This window comes from Nycticebus coucang, chromosome 18, assembly GCF_027406575.1.
Source record: "Nycticebus coucang isolate mNycCou1 chromosome 18, mNycCou1.pri, whole genome shotgun sequence".
NCBI lineage: Eukaryota > Metazoa > Chordata > Mammalia > Primates > Lorisidae > Nycticebus > Nycticebus coucang.
The window spans coordinates 30280017-30304595 of NC_069797.1; the positions used below are offsets into that span (position 1 = coordinate 30280017).

The 24579-nt window shown below is 45.3% G+C and overlaps 1 protein-coding gene across 1 annotated transcript in view; it reads right to left on the minus strand.

The window, feature by feature from the left end:
* Window positions 1–23930, minus strand: part of NXN (nucleoredoxin) — a 173665-nt gene extending 149735 nt beyond the window's left edge. The window contains exon 1 of the mRNA XM_053567725.1: window positions 23472–23930. Within this exon, the coding sequence (XP_053423700.1) occupies window positions 23472–23843 (372 nt within the window). The 5' untranslated portion in view covers window positions 23844–23930. The remainder of the gene's footprint in view (window positions 1–23471) is intronic.
* Between the last annotated feature and the right edge of the window lie 649 nt (window positions 23931–24579).

The window sequence follows — 24579 nt, forward strand, 5'->3', positions numbered from 1 at the left end:
CCAGCACTCTGGGAAGGCAAGGTGGGTGGGTTGCCAGAGCTCACAGGTTTGAGACCAGCCTGAGCCACAGCAAGATCTTGTCTCTAAAAATAGCTGGGCATTGTGGCGGGTGCCTGCAGTCCCAGCTACTTAGGAGGCTGAGGCAAGAGAATCACTTGAGCCTAAGAGTTTGAGGTTGCTATGAGCTGTGACGCCATAGCACTCTACCAAGGATGACAAAGTGAGACTCTGTCTCAAAAAAATATATATTAGAATCTGGGCTCGGTGCCTGTAGCTCAGCAGCTAGGATGCCAGCCACATACACAGGAGGTGGCGGGTTCAAACCCAGCCAGGCCCTGCCCAACAACAATGACAACTACAAACAAAACAAATAGGCAGGTGTTATGGCGGGCACCTGTAGTTCCAGCTACTTGGGAGGCTGAGGCAAGAGAACTGCTTGAGCCCAAGAGTTTGAGGTTGCTGCGAGGTGTGATGCCACGGCACTCTACTGAGGGCAACATAGTGAGACATTATCTCAAAAAAATTAGAATCTAAACAATCTCACTCTGTCACCCTGGGTAAAGTGCTGTGGCGTCATCATAGCTCACAACAACCTCAAACTCTTGGGCTCAAGCAATCCTTTTGCCTCAGTTTTTCTATTTTTTAGTAGAGATGGGGTCTCACTCTTGCTCAGGCTGGTCTGAAATCCTGAGCGCAAGGAATCCACCCACCTGGGTCTCCCAGAGTGCTAGGATTACAGGTGTGAGGCCACCACACCTGGCCTGTATTTTCTAATTTTTTAAATAATCAAATGATTAAAAAGGAAGGGAGAATAAAGTCACTTGCTGAAGGAGTGGGACCTGAAGCCAAACAATGAATTAGAGAGGTTCTGCACATTTAGAATAATATTTTAGAAAAATAAGATCCTCATCATTCACACATTCCATATTTGTAAATCTGCTTGGTTGCTAAAATTTTCTTATAACCCCAGAATCAACACTTGCAACACCTTCGTGGTCATCCTTGGACGTGAGCAGAGCTGTGAAAAATCTGAGTCACTCAACGCACAGGTTCCCAGGTGAGGATGAACAAGGCAACATTCTGACTTTTTCTTTTAGCTCTCATACTGCAGATGTCCTTTCACAGTCTATTTAGTGCCACCATTACCATATTTTTGTGGCTTTCAGGGTCATTTTGCTGTTTAAAATGGTTGGTCCCCAAAGAATGAAAACCTAGAGCCAGGCCTCTGCCATTTTCTAAGTGCCTTAGAAAATGTGTATGCTAGGCAGAGCCTCTAGTTCAAGGAGTAGGGCCCTGGCCCCATATACCAGAAGTGGCGGGTTCAAACCCGGCCCTGACCAAAAATTGCAAAAAGAAAAGAGAAAAATATTAGGAAAAAAAAGAAAACGTGTGTGTTAGATAAGTTTTGTTCAGGCATGAGTTAGATATAGTGCTGTTGGGCATGAGCTCAATGTCAATGAATTAACTATTATAAATGTATATAATAAGGTGTCTTTAAACAAAAACACACATAAAACAAGATTATGTTTTGATCAGTTGATGGAAACGTTGTGGCCAGAGGCTTTCAGGAACCTAACCCTGTATTTCCCCTAGGAGTCATGCTTCAGTATTTGGTAATTTAGTGTTTGTGACAACTTTATAGAACACAATTACTGTGAATAACAAGAATCGGCTGTCGTTTGGTTTTACAGATTGTAACGTGTAAGTGACCACAAGAAAAAAGGGACAGAAGAAAACTGGTGCAGGCTGGAGGTAATACTGAGCCCAGATGTGCCGCTTACACAGAAAGGGCACCTGCCACGCAAGCCCAGGTGTGCAAATTCTTCCACCCTAGAGCAAAGCTGCAGAAAGCAGCACATTCTGAGACAGGGAGGGACTTAAAGGCTGGCTCTGGGGCTGGCGGGGCGGGGTGGGGGGTGGGGGAATCCACCTCCATACCCCGAGCCTGTTACTTTACCTTTGGGTTTAGTGTCTTCACGTATAAATGAGGGTAATAAATCGTACATACTTGAAGGATTGTTACGAAGATCCCATGAGGTAATACGTGAAAAGCACTGAACAGGGTGGTCCCTGGAATCTAGTAAGGGCTCAATAAACAGAAGCAATTACTAATGCTAATGGTAAGGAACATTAGCTCAGGGAACATCTGAGCAGCTACCTGAAGTCCAAAAGAAGGAACAGACCCCCCCCCCACAATCCCCTGCACCATAAGCAGAACAAGTCACCTCCAATGCGGCACACCACGCCCTCCCCCAGGCCCCTGAATATCACCTCTAGTGACTGTGCCAGGCACAATCTTACTAACCTATATCATTGTACGTATCAGCCCACGGAGAACTCCACCGAGCTAGTACTCTAAAGACTCTATAAAGTGGAGGAAGGGAACAGGGCTCTACCCATGGTCACACGGCTCCTCTGAGTCTCCTCTGCAAATCTCAACTCCAAAGAGACCTGTGCTGGGTTTCACAAAAAGCATTTCAAAGCATACATACTAAGATGATTCATGGATAAGGACTGGTTTTAGAATCCAGTCAAGTAGCAGGCTCTGACCCAGCAGCCCTCTTTCTAAACTCTCAAGGCTCAGGCCAAGCACATGTCTGGGACTGTCCTGCACCAACTTTCTGTTTTTCTCTTACTCCACTATATTCTATTTCCTTGCTCAGGCTGCGCCCTCAAAGCAACAGGGCCAATTCCCATGACCCCAGGTCCCAGGGCCGAGTGCCAAGGGCTCAGGTCATGGCTGTCCCTCAACACAACACAGGAAGGGTGCTAACTGCCTGGACAGACCAGCAGGCCTCCTCTCCTTCTCCGATGGCCCACAGGAAGAAGCCGCTGGATCATCTGAATGGAATTTCTCTTTACCAGCTACAAGCCTCATCAGCTAGACTCACCAAGTGAAACACCTGGCTCTTTTTAAATTCTTTTCTTTACATTTCACATATTTCAGCCCTGGTAATCCCCTTCTTAAGAGTGCTGAGCTGTTGTTCAGCGAGGTAACATGTTTGTTTTTTCAGCCATGAGTTACAGCCACTTGAGGCTTTCCACATAGGCGGTCTGACCGGCGTCCTGGGCCTGACCCCAGCCCTTCCAGGGAAAAATGGCTCTGCTCTCAGGAACAGGCTCCTGGGACCGGGAAAATGGCCCTGCTTTTTAGAGGCCAGGATATATAAATTACATGGGAAAAATAGGACTGTGGCATTTCCCTCTTTTCAGCAGGCTTATCTCTTCTATGAGCAAAATTTGGCAGAGTGTTACAGACACACTGGTTAGACTTTTTCAAAGGGCTACAGGGAAGACTGCCAAGAAATCTCTCTGACCCAGCAATAAGGAAACCTAGAACCTAAGGGCTGGTCAGTCATGTGGCTATCTCTTCTCTGGGCCTCAGTTTCTTAGGGTTGCTAAATAAATAAAATAAAAGAGTTGCTAAGTAATTCCCAACATCCTTTCCAGTATAACATCCAATGACCACATTGCCCAATATCATGTGATAAGGGCATTTAATTATGATGACATCACAAATATACAAAAGAGGCTTGGTGCTTGTAGCTCAGTGAGTAGGGCACCAGGTACATACTCAAGGCTGGTGGGTTCGAGCCTGGCCCAGGCCTGCTAAACGACAACAACTGCAACAACAATGAAAAAAAAATAGCTGGGCATTGTGACGGGCACCTGTAGTCCTAACTACTTGGGAGGCTGAGGCAAGAGAATTGCTTAAGCCCAAGAGTTTGGGGTTGCTGTGAGCTGTCATGCTACAGCACTCTACCGATAGCAACGTAGTGAGACTCTGTCTCAAAAGAAAAAAAATATATATATATACACAAAAGAATTGGCCAGGTACAGTGGCTCATTCCCATAATCCTAGCATTCTGGGAGGCTGAGGTGGGTGGATTGCTTGAACTCACGAGTTCAAGACCAGCCTAAACAAGAATGAGACCCCATCTCTAAAAACAGTCGAGCATTGAGGTGGGCACCGATAGTCTCAGCTACTCGGGAGGCTGAGACAAGAGGAAAACCGTCGAGCATTGAGGTGGGCACCTATAGTATCAGCTATTTGGGAGGCTGAGACAAGAGGATTTTTTGAGCCCAGGAGTTTGAGGTTGCTATGAGCTATGATGCCACAGCACTCTACCTAGGGTGACAAAGTGAGACTCTGTCTCAAAAAAAGAAAACATAAATACAAAAAGAGTCTTGCTTAACTCTGAGATTCGCCTTTATGCTTAGAATTCCCTTCTTCTTTCTACCTAAATCCTACCAGCCCCTCAAAACTCAGTCCAAACCATTCGTTCTTTCAATATATACTTGTACCAAATATTTATTAATAAGAGGTACTAACTGTGTAAGTATGAAGAATATGAGGATGAACAGCACAGGGGCCCTGCCCTGGAATCTCTCTGGTCTGATGAACAGAACGGTGGCCACCGTCTTCTGACCAGTTACTATGTGCCCAGCACTGCGCTAAGGGCTTTTTATATTAGTCGTTGTCTTAAACCCCCTTAGCAACCTGAGGCAGGTACCATCATTCCCAGGTTGCAAATGGAGAAACCGAGGTGCAGAAAGATTAAAGCAACTTGCCTATAGTCCCAAAGTGGAAGAGTGGGAGAGACAGATCTGAGCCAGGTCACCCAGGAGAGGGGCTGGCTTTTCAGTTCTCAGAGCTCTGCAGGCCCCACCCCTGCTAGAACCAATACACCAGCTATCATCCAAAAGACACCAAACTTATATGTGTGTGTGTGTATATATATGCCTTTCTCTCCAACTAAATTATAAATGCTTTTGAGAGCAGGGACTGTGTCATTTATTTCTCTGCATACTGACACTGCCTTAGGCCAATGAGATGCTCAGAGAACTTGTGACTGATGGAGGCTCAGCAGTGCCAACACAAAGCAATGAAAATTGCAAACTTGGTTTTTGCAATATGTGCATATACATTTTTTCTTTAAAAAAAACAACAGGATGGCACCTGTGGCTCAAGGAGTAGTGTGCCAGCCCTATATACTGGAGGTGGTGGGTTCAAACCCAGCCCCAGACAAAAACTGCAAAAAAAAAAAAAAGAAAGAAACAGCAGCTTACAAATTATGAGTATATACTAAGTAAAAAAATCCAGTATGAGAGCTTCTTAGTCCCTGTCACCACTCCTCCCCCTCAATACTGTACAGCAGTAGAAAATGCCTAGAGGAATTTCCTTTCCTTTTTTAACAAACAGAAGCCATTAACCCAGAGTATCCTCTTTATGCTCTAAGGAAGCCTTTAGAAAACACAATTCTGCAACCTGGCCCAGCATACAGTTGTTTGGTTGGAGTTTGGCCTCTTTGGTGCAAGAAGCATCTGTTTTTTATCCCGTGGCACGTCTGGAATCCAGCCTTCTTCTCATTCCAAGCCCAAACCCCCAAAAAGGCAACTCTCACCTTGCAAACAAACCATTGCAGTCTGCTCCTCAGAGCCTTCTCGCACACATGAAATCACACCTCCAAGTCAGCATCCCCTAAAATGTGTTTTCTTGAGGAATTGCCAGAGGAACTTTCGTTTTCCTTATGAAACGTAAATATGTTCCCCCCGAGGGCCGGCAGCCTCTCATACTCATCAGTTCCTAAACACGCATCATCTCCCTCAATCCCACACTTACTCTCCTCAGCAGGATCAAATGAACTTCCTCCTTCTCCACTTTCTCCTTCATTCCCACATGGTTATTTATATCTGGAATAACTTTCTTAATCCAACTGGACGACCCTTCCCTTGCTTAAAAGGTCACTTTTTAAGTTCTTCTTTCCGGAAAGCTTTCTTGGAGTAGGTGGCTGCAAGCTGGTCCTTTTCCCTGGGTTCCTTTGCTCAGTAAGACACAATGACAGGCAAGGTGATTCATTTTCTAGAAACACTGAACCGCTAACAAGATCAAAAGGTGGGGACCCTTTATTAAAACTAATTAAATTAAATCTAAATTGGAAATTTAGATGCAAGCTCTTTCAGGCCAGAGACACATTATTTTCTTTCTTTCTTTTTTTTTTTTTTGTAGAGACAGAGTCTCACTTTATGGCCCTCGGTAGAGTGCCGTGGCATCACACAGCTCATAGCAACCTCCAACTCCTGGGCTTAGGCGATTCATCCTGCCTCAGCCTCCCAAGTAGCTGGGACTACAGGCGCCCGCTACAATGCCCGGCTATTTTTTTGTTGCAGTTTGGCTGGGGCTGGGTTTGAACCTGCCACCCTCGGCATATGGGGACGGCGCCCTGCTCACTGAGCCACAGGAGCCACCTCTTTCTTTCTTTTTTATTTTCTCTTTAAGTGGAGATCAGGTCTCACTCTTGCTCAGGCTGGTTTTAAACTCCTGAGCTCAAGCGGTCCATCCACATTGGCCTCCCATGGCGGCGCCCATACCTCAGTCAGCAGGGCGCCGGCCACATACACCTAGGGTGGCGGGTTCGAACCCAGCCTGGGCCTGCTAAGCAACAAGGACAACTGCAAACAAAAAGACAAAAAAATAATAATAATAGTCAGCTGTAGTCCCAGCTACTTGGGAGGCTGAGGCAAGAGAATCGCTTAAGCCCAAGAGTTTGAGGTTGCTGTGAGCTGTGATGCCACAGCACTCTGCCAAGGATGATGTAGTGAGACTCTGTCTCAAAAAAAAAAACACATTGGCCTCCCAGAGTGCTGGGATTACAGACTGAGCCACTATGCCCCAACTGACATTATTCACATAGATTTATGTTTTCATTACAAAAGTGACCATGACCATTTCATCTGGAAATCAGAGATCCACCATCCACAGATGCCACAACCGTAACACAACAACAAGCAATTTGAGGCACTTTCTTCAATCTTTCTTCATATCTATCTAATGCAATGCTGTAATCATGGTATAATATGGAATCTTGCTTTTTTAAATACAGTACCTGAAGTACAGCCCTATATTCCAGCAAAGACCATTAACTCCATTTTTAACAGCTGTCCAACATGATTCTGAGTATTGCAATATTGTAATCTACTTAACCATTCCATGACTACTGAACGTTGAGGGCATTTCCAATATCTCACTAGTATATGCAGCTTTAAAGAATACCCTCATGAGAGTAAGGAAAGATGAGGTAAGCATCACCCCAGTTTTGTTCTAACCTACAGGACTAACATTGAATCTGCAATTTATGACTAATTCAGAAAATATTCTCACTTCTAAACTGACGCTAACTCCCTTTCCATTCTTAAATCAAGTTTCACGTTAAGGTTCACTGATTCCTTGAAAAGTTGACATTTCATAATTTCTATTATCCATTTATCTATTTAACGAACATTACCATAGCAACCCTTTGATCCTTCATCAGTGACTTGCCTACATGAACCTGCAACCAAATGGCATGTAAGTTTTCTCAGCTGCCTCATATACAAGAAAATAAGTAAGGAACGTTCAGGCGAAGAGTTGTGTTGTAATATCAGGCAAGAAGCCTTTTGATGTAACATCTACATTTTTCACAATGCAAGCGATGCATAGGTGGAAGAAATCACACGTGGAACTCTCAGGAGCTCATAATCTAAAAGAATTAGGTGTGCTTCCTGCTCAAAGGAAGATCCTTATAAAACAAAAATGATAGTCCCTTAATGTATCTATTGCATAACTCTGGATCTTAGGGTGGCAGATTTTCTAAAACTGTAGCTCACTTTACCAAGTTAAAAAAAAAATCTATATTAAATACGCACAAGTTGCCTAATACTAGTCTACCACAAAAGGCAGAGCATAATACAAACGCTCGGCATGGGGAATGCTTTTGTCCTGTATAAAGCTGGAAGGGAAGACTGACAGCCTCAGAGAATGAACCTCTTAATGTATCCAAATGGCAGGGCCAGCAGTGGGAATTTCGCAGACACTGGCTTCTCATTGCTTTACGTCAGCCACAGAGGGGGCCCCTCTCGGAGGACAGGGGAAGCCGTTTTCAAAGGTCTCCTTGGCCTGCTGCACTCAGGGAGCCTGTCAGCCTGAGCCATTTTCCTTCTAAGGGTAGTGGTGGTTTGAGGGCTTTGGTTCCTTGTCTCTATCTGTGTTGGGTTCATTTGCAAGGCGGACATCATACAAAGCTATCACTGGGCTGTGCAATGACATCTTTAGTCTTGACCCACCTGATACGGAAAAGGCAGCACCTGTCAGGGCAGCCAAGAACACAAGTGAGACTCATTAAATAGGGTTGGCTGAAGAAAAAAAAGAAAAAGTACGTGTATCAAGGCAAGCTCACGTGCACACACACACTTGTAGATGGGTGAAATACCTTCAGAGAGTCATTCGTAAAGGTGATCTCAGTTGCTCTGGAGGAGGTAAGTGGGCTAAGACTTTTCACTGCACACCTTTCATTTTATTTGAAATATTTTAAGGTACTACCCTTCCACAAAATACAGATTAATTTAAAATGCTAAATCTGGTGGCATGGTGGTGCCTGTGGCTCAAGGAGTAGGGTGCCGGCCCCATATACCAGAGGTGGCGGGTTCAAACCCGGCCCTGGACAAAAACTGCAAAAAAAAAAAAAAAATAGATCTGGTGGCGCTTGTAGTTCAAGCAGCTAAGGCGCCAGCCACCTACACCAGAGCTGGCGGGTTCGAATCTGGCCTGGGCCTGCCAAACAGTAATAACTACAACCAAAAAATAGCCAGGCATTGTGGCAGGCGCCTGTGGTCCCAGCTACTCGGGAGGCTGAGGCAAGAGAATTGCTTAAGCCCAAGAGTGTGAGGTTGCTGTGAGCTGTGATGCCACAGCACTCTACCCAGGGCTATAGCTTGAGGCTCTGTCTCAAAAAATAAAATGCTAAATCTATTTGTGTAAAAAACAATTTAAGCATATACATTTCCACATGCAGTATATGCATGGTTCTTTTTCCAGAAGAATATACAAGACACTACTAACAGTGGTTATCTTTGGAAAGAGGATTATTGTTACAATTAAAAAACGAAATGCTGGCTTTCTCTTGCAGGTGGAAAAAAGTTCATACATGGTAAAAAGTGTATCAAGGGTATGCTGAGTAAAGGAATGGCTTTTTAACGTAAACAGGCAGCAGGACAGCCCTAGTTTGTGCTGCATATATAAGCAAATCCCCCTTTCCTTGCGAAAGCACGCCGCGTTTTGTTCTAGGGACTCTGTATCCGCCTGGTAACTATTGGCTCTGTGGTGGAACAGACTCTCATCATCTCAGAAAAATAGTCACTAACTGAGCCTTCACAGGGAAGAAATGCTTTGAAAGTATTCCACTACCTTCTCTGCAAATTAATACTTCCCATAAATCCAAATGAGAGAGAATATATTCAAGTGGTATTAAGCAGCATTTTATTCTTAAGAGCATTTATAAAAGCTTAAGACAATACATCTAAGAGCTAAAGCCAGGGGCCTTCGTCAAATTTAGGAAACCAATTTCCCCCCAGGAGAGTGTCTTAAAGCATTTAATCCCAATTCATTCTTAACCCTAACATTTGAAACAACAGAATTCTGGGGTATCAAACTGCAATGTATATAAAGCTTAGGGTGTGATCTGAAAGGGGCAAAAACACACTTGGGTAAGAAAATGAATCCATGCTTTCAAAAGAAATGAACTGATTCATCAAAAAAAGTCAAATAAATAAGAAAACAAATCTATCTGCACAAAAACAAATCTATCCGCACAAGGACACTGGATGGCTTTGCAGCTAGTCACTGTCTATTGCTAATTTTGAAACAAAATGCCACACTTAATTAGCCAGCAGGATTCTCATCCTGTGTGTTGATGGGGGGAAATGGCATTAAGAAAAAAGACTCCCTCAGGCTCCATTAGTGCCCTAATGAGCCAGTGGGGAAAGGGAGTGTTGGGCAGAAGACAAAGCCACACAGACTACACACAGCGCAAGATAGGGGGCCCCTGAACAAATGGGGTGCTCCCAACTACACACTAACCTGCATATCTGGACACAGCCCTTCCTCCAGGATCCTCTGCAGGAACAAACGTGCCCACACTCCCGTGCAAGCCCAGCTGATAAAGCAACTCTCGAATTACCCTTGAGAGGGAGAAAATGTGCCATAAGCTCACTTCACCATTGTCCGTGATTTCATGACCAGCAACCAACAGATGGATGGCGTATCCATTTTCAAAAGGGCAAAAAGGGGGCGATTCTGCAAACTACAGATTGGTGAACTTGACATCAACCCTTAGGCAGATCCTACAGCTTATTTCCGTTGTTAAACACATTTAGGAAAAGAAGTGATCAGTGAGAAGCAAGCCTGTGTTCACCAAACGTAAGTCACTTCCAACTATCTTTCTTTGAAAAGGAAACGATAAATATCTGTGACAGCAAGCTATCTGTTAAGGCCTCCCCCAGTAAACACACTAACCAAATGGAGAAGTGTGGGCTGAATCACAATACAAGGAGGCGGATTTGGAATGGGCAGGATTGGAAGCTGGTGGAACAACTGGCTAACAGGCTGCTATCAGCCTGGAAGACGTCTCCAGGGGTGTGCCCTGGGACTCTGGTCCCAGACTTGGTCTAGTCAACATTTTTATCAAATGCCTAGAGATAAAGGTCTGGTAGGAGCTCTGATTATCGATTATCATGGATGAACACATCAGCACACAAACAGATTTCAATAGATTGCAAAAACAGATCAAATCTAAACAAACTTATTCTTGAAAACAATAGGTGAATAAGGGCGGGGCCTGTGACTCAGTGAGTAGGGTGCCGGCCCCATATGCCGAGGGTGGTGGGTTCAAACCCAGCCCCGGCCAAACTGCAACAAAAAAATAGCCGGGCGCTGTGGCGGGCGCCTGTAGTCCCAGCTGCTCGGGAGGCTGAGGCAAGAGAATCGCGTAAGCCCAAGAGCTGGAGGTTGCTGTGAGCCGTGTGACGCCACGGCACTCTACCGAGGGCCATAAAGTGAGACTCTGTCTCTACAAAAAAAAAAAAAAAAAACAATAGGTGAATAAGATTATGGCCCCTGTCCTCATCTGTTCCGGTGTAGGACTAGTGAAAAAGACTGGCGTTTTGGTTGACAGAAAGGTCATTGGGTCAAAACAGTGTGATTGTCAGAAACGCTCACGTAAGCTATGGTAGCATAAGTTGAGTGCCCCCGGTTCTAATGTTCCGTCTACTGTGACCCTACCCTCTGGCTACACAAGTGTAGATGTGACTCAGCCTTGACCAACTGGACTGTTTACACGTCCTGGCCACAGGGGCCACATTGCTTTCCTTCTGCTGGGAGGCTGAAAGGACAGAAAGCAAACTACACCCTGCCATTGGTCCTCATGCCTCTGTCCCCCACGGAGACGGGCACAGCAAAGAGACGAAACGAGGACTTGAAAATACAAGTGGCACCTCAGCCCAAAGGTGACCTATGTCGGGACTTCTCAGCTACCAGAAACTAGAACCCTTTGAACCCAGGAGCCAATATTATATAGACCTAAATAAAGGGGGAAAATACAGGTCAGAAAAGTCCTGGAGTGTGGCAAGGAGGTAGACCCAGAGACAGGGAAAGTAGAAATGGAAGTGAACAACAAATAAATCGTAAGAAAAAGCTGGGAAGGGAAATTATAGGTTAAAAGGGACTTAAGAGACACAGCTATCAAATGTAATGTGTAGACTTCATTTGGATTCAAAATCAACTGTAAGAAAAAACGTAATGCTATCAGGGAAATTTGAAAACTAACTGGATATTTGCTGATACAAAGGAACCCACTGTATTGTTTGTTTGTTTGTTGTTTTTTGAGACAGAGCCTCAAGCTGTCGTCCTGAGTAGAGTGCTGTTGCATCACAGCTCACAGCAACCTCCAACTCCTGGGCTTAAGCAATTCTCTTGCCTCAGCCTCCCAAATAGCTGGGACCACAGGCACCCACCACCACACTAGGCTATTTTTTGGTTGTAGTTGTCATTGTTGTTTGGCAGGCCTGGGCTGGATTCAAACTTGCCAGCTCTGGTGTAAGTGGCTGGCGCCTTAGCCACTTGAGCTACAGGTGCCAAGCCTGTTTGTTTTTTGAGACAGGGTCTTGCTATGTCACCCAGACTAGTGTGCAGTGGTGACATCATAGCTCACTGCAACCTCAAACTCCTGGGCTCCAGCAATTCTCCTGCCTCAGCCTCCTGTGCAGCTGGTACTGCATACCTGGCTAGTTTTACTGTTTTTGTAAAGATGGGGTTTAGATCTTGCTTAGTCCGTTCTCATCTCAAACTCCTAGACTCAAGTGATCCTCCCCCATCAGCCTCCCAAAGTGTCAGGATTACAAGTGTGAGCCACTGCCACTAATGTTTTAGGAATGATATTGTAGTTATGGCTTTTTTTTTTTAAGAGACAGGGTTTCACTATGTTCCCCAGGCTAGAGAGCAGCAGCTATTCATTCACATGCCTGGGTTCGAGTGATCCTCCTGCCTCTGCTGTCCAAGCAGCTAGGACTACAGGTGCACACTATCACTTTATGTTTTATTGAAGTTACTTAGTGACGTGGTGACTCACGCCTGTAATCCTAGCACTCGGGGAGGCCAAGGCAGGAGGATAGCTTGAGCTCAGGAGTTCGAAACCAGCCTGAGCAAGAGTGAGACCCTGTCTCTACTAAAAATAGAAAAATTAGCTGAGCATCACAGAGGACATCTATAGTCCCAGCTACTCAGAAGGCTGAGGCAAGAGGATCACTTGAGCCCAACAGACTGAGGTTGCTATGAGCTGTGACAACACCAAAGCACTCTACTCAGGGTGACAGAGTAAGACTCTGTGTCCAAAACCAAAAAAAAAAAGTTAGTAAATGTTTATCGATCCCAGATACGATGTCTGGGATTGTGTCCAAGATAATCCACTGGAGGTGGGGATGGGTACCCCAGATTGTTGAATATGGGTGGGTACATGGGGATTCGCTGTACTACTGTTTTCCCTACCTGTGTGATATTTAACATTTTCCACAAAAAGTTTAAAAATATATAAATGGCAGGAGAAATATGTACAAACCATTATCTCCCCCCACCAGCTCAAAAGAGAATATAGAATCCATTCAAAGGGGCGGCACCTGTGGCTCAAGGAGTAGGGCGCCGGTCCCATATGCCAGAGGTGGCAGGTTCAAACCCAGCCCCGGCCAAAAAAAAAAAAAAAAGAATCCATTCAAAGAAATGGTCTAAAATTATACCCATATTCAAAGACATGGATGTTACCAAATCAACAAGTGACAGATCATTATTGCCTTCCTGCTAAGAAACTAAAAAGAAATCAGGTTATGTGATACAAAGAACTTTGTGCTTTGGAATTAGGGAGGAGGTAAAAAGAAGTAAAAAAGCTAAGAATTCTCCTCTCCCATAATCTGACTAACCATAAAATGTGGAATGAAATATCCAAGCAATGGGAGTAAGCACTTAAAAGGTACTGGTTATGTCCCGCACACTACCAGTTCTAAGCCCTTTTGAAATAACAAATCATTTAATCCTTACCAACAACCTCACAAGACAGGTACCGTTACCTCCATTTTACTGATCAAAAATTCTCCAACTTGCCTCAGAGTCACACTGCTAGGAAGAGCCAGCACCAAACTAGAAAACCCAGAACCAAAGTCTACACTCTTTCTTTATCCGCTGTGCAATGTATGTTAAATATTCACGTATGATACTGGAGGACTTCTGTAAGCTCACGGGTATAAACAATTTTTAAAGTTGCAATCAAGTACACGCCCAAAGCTGTAAAAACGCTGCACGCGCACCTCCGTTCACACCCATTCGGAGCTCCAAGCGTGACACTGTTGATTTTTCCATATTGCACGTTGTTCTGCCCAATCTTTAGTTTGCGCATCAAACCCCTGAAAAATGAGGAACAGATGAGGCAGCTGTGCTGTGAGGCACCATGATCAAAAGAAAACTGTCTTGACCTGATCACGTTTAAAGAGAAAAAAGGCAACGTGTTCTGATTTTAAACAGACTAAAATCCATTCAGATTTTTATCCCAGGGATACTGACCAAAAAGGACAAATAAAAAACTGTAGAACCGACACATCTGGATAAAATTCTCCTAGGAAAACAAAGAGAAAAACCCTATCCCTGGAACAGCAAAACTTGCCACACCCTGTTTTGTGATGATTCAACAACGAACCAATACAAAAGCGTCCTGAGTCGTAGAAACGTAACTTGAATTTACCTGGAATTGGTGTCTTTAGGGAAATAATACAATGGGGAGTTGGTGAGTGAGTGACAAATGTAATGGACAGGAAGGCTGACGTTCGCTTAAATTGTTTTCTTAAAAAGGATTTTCTGACATATAGTTCATACATAAATATCTGGTCCACGAGTGATGACCAGCGAGCAGCAGAAAATTTATGTTTGCTTTTAATCACGGATGCCACAGAACAAAAGTTTCCATTACAGGGCTTCACTCCAGAGTAACAGCACTGGAGCAACTTTCAATTACTCTACCTCTGCCTTGTCATAAAGCAGAAAGCACACGTGTGAGATTTCACTGGAAGTTAGAACAGCAGTTTCTGAAAACCTCATAAAAGGGAGAACTGATTTAGTCTTCGGATTTCAGCAGGATACCTTGCGGTTCAATTTTGTCTCTGAACAAAAAGCACTAAAGCAGCCCCTAGGCTCTGCGTGGGAAAAAGGGGAGTTGGGGGCACTTCACCAGGTGAACTTAAAAAAGTGAAATCATTAAAAAGGCCCTTAGAAATCATCACCCTGGAAAGGCAGCAACAGAAAGGCAGTTCTGGCTCTCCCATCTTCCAAGCAGGGGCAGATGTTTTAAGCAGTTAAACTAGCTCGACATTATTTCAGAGCGCTCTGTGCATACCCAGAGAGCCTCCATACCAAAAGCCATTTGTTGAAGAGAATGCTCGGCTCTCTCCTCTTCCGTGGAGAATGTTTGATGTGAACATTTTTTAAGACATAATTTCATGAAGAGAAAGGACCAAGTTGAATTTCAGGGAGTTCAGCCAAGCTCTTTCATCCAACACTGTGACCCTGATCTAATAATTGGTTCTCTTTGCTTCAATTCTCCGACTCTAACACACTTTGAAAAGTTAAAACGCTTAATGTCTACTGACTACTAGTTGCTGGAAGATGTAACATGCATGCATTTTGAGTTCTTTGGAAGAAAGATGCCAGAGAAATGCAAACTATGAAAAATAAAAGCGTGGAATGATAGGTCTGCAGATAAGACACTATTTTAATGGACTCAGATGTCTGACATTTCAAAAACGGAGAGTCGTGCCTTTTCCTATTTTTGAGCACAGAATTGCAGGGCAATGCAGTTCCACAAGAGACTGCTAGGATTCTCCTACCTGGGACATCCATTTGCTCAGGCAAGATCGCTTTAAAATACTCATTACGAAACAAAAACACAAACACCCACCTACTATGTAAAGGATATACAATCAACACAGTTCAGTTATGGCCCAACTTTATCATAAAATGTTAAAAATCGAACTAAGTCACACTGAAACTGTATATTTCCACCATATCACCTGTAAACTACTGTATGTTCAAGGTACAAATCTAAAAATCACACAACTTGCTTTCTATGATACTACTCAATTTCTTAGCACCTCAACACTGACCACCTTTCCCTCTGATCGGTTGGTTTCTGTCTAAGGAAAAAGCAACTGTTTTATTTTTTTTCAAAAACCTGTGCACAGGACCTATGGAAGCTCACAGAAGCATCCTACCAAGAGGAAAAAGAGAGACAGGAAAGCATCCCAGAGCAGGGACATCAAGGCTGTGTTTAGAAGTGGCAAACTCGGGTGGCACCTGTGGCTCAGTGGGTAGGGCGCCGGCCCCATATACCAAGGGTGGCAGGTTCAAACCCAGCACCGGGCAAACTGCAACAAACAATAGCCAGGCATTGTGGTGGCCACCTGTAATCCCACTACTCAGGAGGCTGAGGCAAGAGGATTACCTAAGCCCAGGAGTTGGAGGTTCCTATGAGCTGTGATGCCACGGCACTCTACTGAGGGTGATAAAGTGAGACTCTGTCTTTAAAAAAAAAAAAAAAGTGGCAAACTCAGGCAGGTGGGAGAAGAGAACACTGTACATTCCAGAAATCCAAGTCCAGTATAGCCCAGGAACATAGGTGAGAGATGAGGCTGGAGACCAATCAGGGACTGTGCTTTAGAGTTAAGACTTGACTGCAAAGGCTAGGAAGAACCACTAAAGAATCCTTCAGCAGGCTTGGCAACGGTAGCTCAGCAGGTAGGGCACCAGCCACATACACTGGAGCTGGCAGGTTCGAATCGGCCAGGGCCTGCCAAACGATAACGACAACAAAAATATAGCTGAGTGCTGTGGCAGGCACCTGTAGTCCCAGCTACTCGGGAGGCTAAGGCAAGAGAATCACTTAAGCCCAAGAGTTGGAGATTGCTGTGAGCTGTGATGCCACAGCACTCTACCGAGGGCGACACAATAAGACTCTGTTTCAAAGAAGAAAAAAAAAGAATGCTTCAGCAGAAGAATTGCATACTCAAAGTTGTACTTCTGACCTTGTTCCATTCTGGATACAGTCTAGAGCAGCGTTGCTCAAGGTAGGGTCCCAGGACCAGCGCTTATCTATGAGATGTTTATCACTGATACACAAGTTAAATGCAGAAATGAAGGCCAGCACCTGTGGCTCAAAGGGGTAGGGCTCCGGCCCCATATGCCGGAAGTGGCAGGTTCAAACCCAGCCCCAGCCAAAAACTGCCAAAAAAAAAAAAAAAAATGCAGAAATGAAGAAAAGGAACTAGGAAATGCTCACAGTAGCTCAACATAATGGCAGCATCCAAGCTTGTGATCAATGGGCTCATCTTATCAAACAGGACAGAGGCCAGTGGCATCCTGTCAGCTCACATGGCTCAAGATGGGTATTAGTCATATGTGTAACAGGACCACATGCCAGTGTGCGACTGATTAAAAATTAAAACAGCAACAACAATAAAACCCAAAAACCCAATCCTTGATTAGACCGTTGGTCTAGAGAACCATTTCAGGGGGTCAGGTTTGGAAGCAAGGAACTCCAGGAAGAAGCTGTTGGTCGGCAGGAGTCTAAAGGAAGCCATGATGATAGAAGCAGAGAAATCAGGTTAGAGTTGCGACCCATTAAGGAGGTCACACCAATAAGACTCCGTGCCTTTTAGACTCAATAAGAAGGAGTGGAGCAGAATGAAAGATGGATTCAAAAACCGTTTGCTTTGAAATAGGGCAAGATGTGAAATAACAGTCTGTATGAACTTCATGAAAGTCAGGAGTCACAAAAAGATTCTAAATTCATAGCCATTTTCTTTGAGTGCCTTTGAATAAGCACAATGGTAAATTAAGTGAAATACACAAAACTAAGCACCCTGGTGGTTAATGTGGTACACCCCTCAGAAATCAGATTGTGAAGAAAGAAAACACATCCCATGTCAAGCTCACGCTCTCCCCTTGAAACAAAATTATGCACTAAGGGGGCCAATCTAGTTCAGGATGGGGCTAGCTAGAACCCTGGAACCCCAAACCCTGTCAGAAAAAAGACCTTAAGGGACTTACTCATCCCTGACACCAGCCTTATACAAAGCCTAATTTTCAAATGGGTGCAGATATTAAAAACAAGGCCTCCTGCCAAAAGAACAAGTGATAAAAAGAGGGTAGGAATGTTTCAAAAACAGAATTAAATCAATGACCCTAACCTCAAAATCCACTGCTTTCCTCTGGGCTCTGGCTCACATTCCAACCTGTGTCAGAAGACAAATCAATCAGCGAGAGCTGTGTATAGCTAGTCAGATCAAGCCGGGCTAACTGGAAGATGAGTATTAAACCATCAAGGGCTGCATGTCTGCGTAAACCTATCCTACAGCATTCCAGAGCTGGAAGGAGGCAGGTCGTGTTAGGGGATGGGGTTTCCACCACTCTGGAGACCCGCGCACCATCCATTTCCCACATGGAAGAGCAGTGATCCTTCAACCTCCACGCTGCTCAGATTTAAGCAGCCAAGGTCAGTGGAAGGCATGCCTAATAGCTTTAGGAAGCCACAAAATGATTGCCCAGTACATAATTTCTCTCAAGAAGGGTGTCTAATCATCTTTAAGTTGTTACCCTTTATCTTGCCTAGACTTCATTAATCAGCAGTCTGGAGCTGCAGTGGCAAATAAAAATACAGAGCTCAGTAAATGTCAGTAATACCCCAGCACCTTAAGGAACAGTATTATTATATTCATCCGCTTTTATTCTTTCTTTTTTTTTTTTAACTCTTTATTTTTATTTATTTATTATTTTTTTTTTTTGTAGAGACAGAGTCTCACTTTATGGCCCTCGGTAGAGTGCCATGGCATCACACAGCTCTCAGCAACCTCCAACTCCTGGGCTTAGGTGATTCTCTTGCCTCAGCCTCCCGAGTAGCTGGGACTACAGGCGCCCGCCACAACGCCCGGCTATTTTTTGGTTGCAGTTTGGCCGGGGCTGGGTTTGAACCTGCCACCCTCGGTATATGGGGCCGGTGCCTTACCGACTGAGCCACAGGCGCCGCCCCTGCTTTTATTCTTTCATTTATCTAGATTTTTTTTTTTTTTTAGACAGAGTCTCACTACGTCGCCCTGGGTAGAGTGCCTTGGCATCAAAACTCACAGCAACCTAAAACTCCTGAGCTTAAGCAATTCTCCTGCCTGAACCTCCCAAGTAGCTGGGACTACAGGTGCCCGCCACAATGCCCTGCTATTTTTTGTTACACATGTCATTGTTGTTTAGCTGGCCTGGGCTGGGTTGGAACCCACCAGCCTCAGTGTATGTGGCTGGCACTGTAACCACTGTGCTACAAGCGCTGAGCCTATCGAGATCATTTTTTACAATTATAATCTCTTGTAAGGCAATTCTTTGGACTCCTTCACTATATAGCTGTGTATGCTTGTGAGTCATAAGTTTGAAAAGTTAAAAAATATACCTCATAAAAGTTTAACAATCCTGTAATGTGAATGCACTCCAAAGACTCAAGCTGTGAAATAGTACTTTATGATAATTTATTAACAAATAATAATAGTTGGCATTTATTGAGCACTTACTATATGCCAGGAACATGTATATAATCTCATGTAGTATTTACAACAATCCTATAAGGCAGGTGCTATTATCATCTCCATTTTGCAAATGAGAAACCCGCACAGAGACGTACAGTATCTTGCACAAGGACACACAGCTAATAATTGGCAGAGCCAGGATCTGAACTTGGGCAGAAGGACAAGAATCTATATTTTTAGCCATCATACTAGATTGCTTCATTGTGCAGAGAAGAAAAACAAGACTAAAATACACATTACAAATAATGGAACAAGGAAAAAGCCTCTCAAGGAACATTGCCCTTATTATAATAATTTAATTGGACTATTGTCTTTTATTAGACTGATTCAAGTCCTGGAAACACAGACACCAGTGGGAGCCTGTCCAGGCTCTTTATGAGGAAAGAAAAAATTTTCTTTTTTTTTTTTTTTTTGAGACAGAGTCTCACTTTGTTGCCCTCGGTAGAGTGCTGAGCATCACAGCTCACAGCAACTGCAAACACTTGGGCTCAAGTGATTCTTTTGTCTCGGCCCCCCGAGTAGCTGGGACTACAGATGTTCGCCACAACACCTGGCTATTTTTAGAGACGAGGTCTTGCTCTGGCTCAGGCTGGTCTTGAACCTTGCTCTGGCTCAGGCTGGTCTCGAACCTGAGGCAGGTGGATTGCCCAAGCAATCCACCTGCCTCAGCCTCCCAGAGTGCTAGGATTACAGACGTGAGCCATCGCACCCCGGCCCTCTGAAAATCCTAATTTTCAAAGCTGTACCATCATTTGCCATCTTTTACCACCTTGAAAGTGAATAAGAAAAGAGATGGTGATCTTTTGGTGTTACATACATTGTTCTCTTCCTGGCTAGTGTTTGGATTTGAGGAAGAGTGGGAAAGACGGAGCTCTAAGATTATTTGGGAAAGACGGAGCTCTAAGATTATTTGGGTTGTTACCAAATCCTGTCCCACCCAAAGAGCCAAAAGGATTCAGGTGAATTCCAGGCCAAGCCTCCAATATAGTCTGAATCAAAGGGCCACCAAGAGCGGCCAGAGTGAGCAACCCACAGAGGGCGGCCAGAGGATGAAGACACTGCCACTGGCTGGAGCAGGATGACCAGGGTGCGGCCCAGAGTCCCCTGACTCTGTAGACTTTCTCTTCCGTTTAGTCATGCAGGAATTTCTGAGACCACACCACAGCCTAACAAACCTGTCCAGAGGGAAGCCAATGGGTCTGAACCCTTTGATGTCAGGGCACCTACGCTGAGCAAATGTCTTCAAGCATCCAGCCCGGGCAAAGCTGAGTCCCGTGGCTTTAAAACCAAAACCAGCGCACTCATATCTATGACACTAACGTGGACTCTCCAGTTTTGACAACTGAATAACTTATACTAAAGGGACAGACCAAATCCCCAAAGTCAAAATCTTTACAACTTTCAACTACCCATTTTCTCTCTTCAGACATCTGAAAAACGTCTACCAACCTACTTATTAAAACAAGTCTAACTGCCTTAACTTCAGGATTATAGGTTTCCTGACAAAATTGCTCTTATAAATGCACTCAAAGTCCTATTACCATCTAATTACAATCTCTATACAGCTATATAATAATGTGTGTTTTGGAAGCCAAAAAATGAAGCTGCAATTACTTTTGTACCTATCACTAAAACAAGCAAAAACAGGACAACTTCTTTTTAGAAAAAAAGAATTAAGAAAAAAAAAAAGATGCTAGAATCCTTTCATTTGGCGTTTTCTCAAAGCTCCAATCCAGGTGAGAGGAGCCAGGCAAAATGCAGGCTTAACATATATGGTCATCCCAGACTCTTTTACTATGTAAAGGAGAAATTAATAAAAGAAGAAAAAATACCACACAGCATTTTCTTTCCCCACCATAATTTTTCAATTTTCTTTAGAGAAATGCCAGCCAATAACTAATTAGAACCATTCCCTTTGTTATCCCAATGGGAAGAAGTAGACGAGGGGTTTTAAAGAACAAATGTTAATGAGAACTTTAAAAAAAATTAGCATTCTGGAACTTTGGTTTCCCTTCACTGTAAAACAAAATTCTCTTCTTTAAAACTATTTTTATAGCTGGTGAAACAACGTGGACAGGGTATATCAACAAGTTAAGTGTTCATCCATCCAGTGCCAGAACTGGGGGTGCCTTGGGCTTTTCACTGTTCTTATGCTGAAATTAGCATCACGAACTCATAGACTTCTTTCTAAGCACTCTAATTTCCAACAAGAGTGACAAAAATTCAGTCGCAGAAGAGGAATTGCTTCTTAATCTCTTTGGTCTGGGGCATGGGGGTGTTGGGAGGGATAATAATTCCTTTTAAAGTGAGTACACAGCTTTTGTCATTTCTTTTTCTTTTTTTTTTCTGGGTGTAATTTCTAAGAGTATGTTTTTCATAAGAAACACAGCTGGAGTCTTTTTACCTGGTATGTATCATCACAGATAAGAAGGTTTCTGGGGTCAGATCTTAAGTTGCCCATTCAAGAACATCAAACATCAAGGGAACAGAAATTACCTCCCTGAAAACTGAACTGGTTTTAGTGAACAAAGCGAAATATAGGATGTGAATGAGAAAAACTCTAAGCAAAAGATTATTTTTTGAGATGCTCATGCATCATGCTCAATGCTGGCATGTCCAGCATTTTGAACTGCATTGAATGAGAGTCTGCCCTGTGTCATCCAGACTTTCATCATGGTAAAATTAGCAGGTCCAGGTCAGAGCCAGAGAACACTTATTTCATGCAGAGACTGTCTAGAGAACCAGACATGGCCCAAGTCATATCAAATACTACTCTCCTTTTTCAGAAAAAGCTTTTTAAGAACCTGTAAAACATCTTAATTTGCTCCATATTTTTACCATACAGCATATTTATTTCTCCTTTTGTAAAAAACACAGCAATAAGCCTCAGGTCTGTAACATTTTACCATCACTGTATGTTTTCAAAAAGCTAGAAATCATTTATATTGCCCAATAAAGACATTAATTCAAATAGACTTTGGTCTATAAAAGAAAGTTGCCGTAACAATGATATTTTTTGGTAAATCACTTTCTGAACATTATTTCTCCCCTAAAGAATCATAAAAACAACCACCAAAGAAAACAAAGGATTCCATATTTTAAATCAAAAAGTACTGGCCATACATAGTCATACTCTAATCTATCAAGCAGGGATATCAAATAGGGGCAAAATAACCTAAAAAATACCAAGCTTGCCTCAGTGTGTTTGGAGAACCCATATTTTTCTGATGTTAAATTTATAAACCTTATTTGTTAAGCTGTATTTCATACTTTAAATCCCAAGTCTGTACTTACAGTGCTTTGGGATGGATGATTTACCCAAGACATTTGTGGGTCACAGTACAAGCCTTCTGCTCTCACTAAGTCTAAATCATGCTTCTCAACAAGATCTGTACACATACAAGAAACACGTGGCATGTGTTACCTTTGTCCCTAGAGCAACCTAAACGTCCCCAGAACAACCCTTCTCCTCTCCACTCCATAAACTGAGATTTTCCTCAGAAACGGAAGGAGCTGGATTCACACGTTCCATCAGACAGACTAATGAAGCAAGAGAACTTCAAACTTTTTCTGTTTCCTTTCCTTACGAAATGTCCTGAATTTGTTTTATTCCAGCAGACACCTTCACCCAAAAGAAACTCACACTGATTTCAGCAGCAAACTGGGAGGAATAAGAAGTTGACAGCAAAGCATAAATTTCCCCCAATCCTCATTCTTCCAATCAATCTGCACCCATGGGATCAGTTCAGCATTTAATTCAAAGTATGCCAAGACAACAGTGGGTCACCAGGAAATCTGCAAGTAGACTATCCGTGTGCCTGGGAGTCATCTGGGGAGGATGGCTGGATAGTCAGACAATGAAATGCTCCCCTGTGGCCACTAATTCAGCCCAGGTGGGGGGCGGGGGAGACGAAGGGGGGGCGAAAGAGAAGCTACCTTCTCGCCCAAAGCCGTAGTCAGAAACTGCCTCTCCCAGCCTGACCTCGGACTCGGCCTGCAGGTCCTGGTCCTAGGGCTAGGGAATCCCAGGAAAGCAGATTTCTCTCGGAAAGAAGGGAAACTTCCTGGTTTGGGCATTATGGTAGGGGGCCCACCCCTACCCACCACAGGTATCTGCGGTGAGTCCAGTGGCTGAGGCCAGGAAGGGCCCCGCACCTCTGGAAGAAGGGGAGGGGGCGGTCACGGAGTCGGGACCTCCGAGCGCAGCTGGACCGGGGACTCCCAACTACTGAGGACACAAGCCCAGGTCCGAGAGGCCGAGGAGTGTCAAACTTTCCAGTGCGGGCGCAGCCTGGCATCCGCACCGAGGAGTTGCTGCGGGAGCCCAAACTCGGCGGGGTCCCGGGATGGCGTGCGGGCACAGAGACAGGCAGGAGGGAAAAGATGGAGAAGGTGGGCAGGGAGACAGTGGAGTGGGTGGGCGAGCAGGGGGTGGTGAGAGAGCCCGGCTCCCGGGAGCGCGCGGGCTGCGCACCGCGGACGAGGCCCGCGCCGCTCACCTTCCTGTGCTTCTCCTTGTAGGGCAGCGCCAGCCACGGCATGTCCCGCACGAAGTCTTGCCACTGGCGCTGGTCCTGGTCCGATGACACGAAGACGATCTCCAGGCGCCGCCGCGGCTCGGGCTCTGCGGCCGCCCCGGCCCCCGGCCCCGGCCCGGCCCCGGCCCCCGGCCCGGCCGCCGCGTCCCCGCGCAGGCGGCTATAGAAGGCGGCCAGGCTGGCGCTGAGCTGCGCGCAGGGGGCGCTCAGGCTGCAGCCGAAGTAGAGCCCGAGCAGCGAGATGCCGCGGGCGCCCAGCGAGTGCACGTCCACCTCTTCGCCGCCGCCCGTCACCAGCTTCTCGCCGAGCAGCTCCTCCAGGAAGCCCGACATCCTGGCCCACCGCAGCCCCGGCACGCGGGCGGGCAGGCGGAGGCGACTCCGCTCCCTCTGTCCGCGCGGCGGGCGGAGGCGGAGGCGGAGGCAGCGGCTCCGCGCGGGCGCTGGGGGAGAGCCCCGCCCACAGGGACCGCCACGCCACGCCCCTCCTCCCGCCCTCGCCACGCCCCCTCCAAGGCCGGCCTGGGGCTAACGCTGTCGGCTCCGGCGGGGTCCCCAGCAGCTGGCGCTGGGGCGCAGGGTGCGGGCTCGCACCGCGTGGCCACGGGCGCGCAGGATAACTGCCTTGGCTAGAAGCCTGATCCGCAACGCTGCACTCGGTCAGGAATGCCCGGGGCCTAGTGAAGAAAAAAGTAGGGTCCGCTGAGACGACGCTTTCCGAGGCTGCAGTCTGCGAGGAGCTGGCCTGGGCCGCACTCCTGCCCCTGTTTCCTCTGTCCTCCCCAGTTCTATATTCTCGTCAGACTTCTCCAAATACTCCCGCTCCCCTGGCCGAGTTCTACACTCCCTTTTCTCGTTCCTCCCCCTCTTACTCCTGCTGTCCCCATAACGAACTCTTAGGCCACTTTGGACACTACTAACCTCTCTGCAGCGCTTACAGGATTTACTGTCTTCACCACACGTCACTTTATCAAGCTGGGTCTTGCTCGACAATTGTTTCTGTGAGTATGTTTCATGCTCTGTTGCTAAGCGTACTAGAGGACGTCACCTCTTACATTCCCCTGTGCTA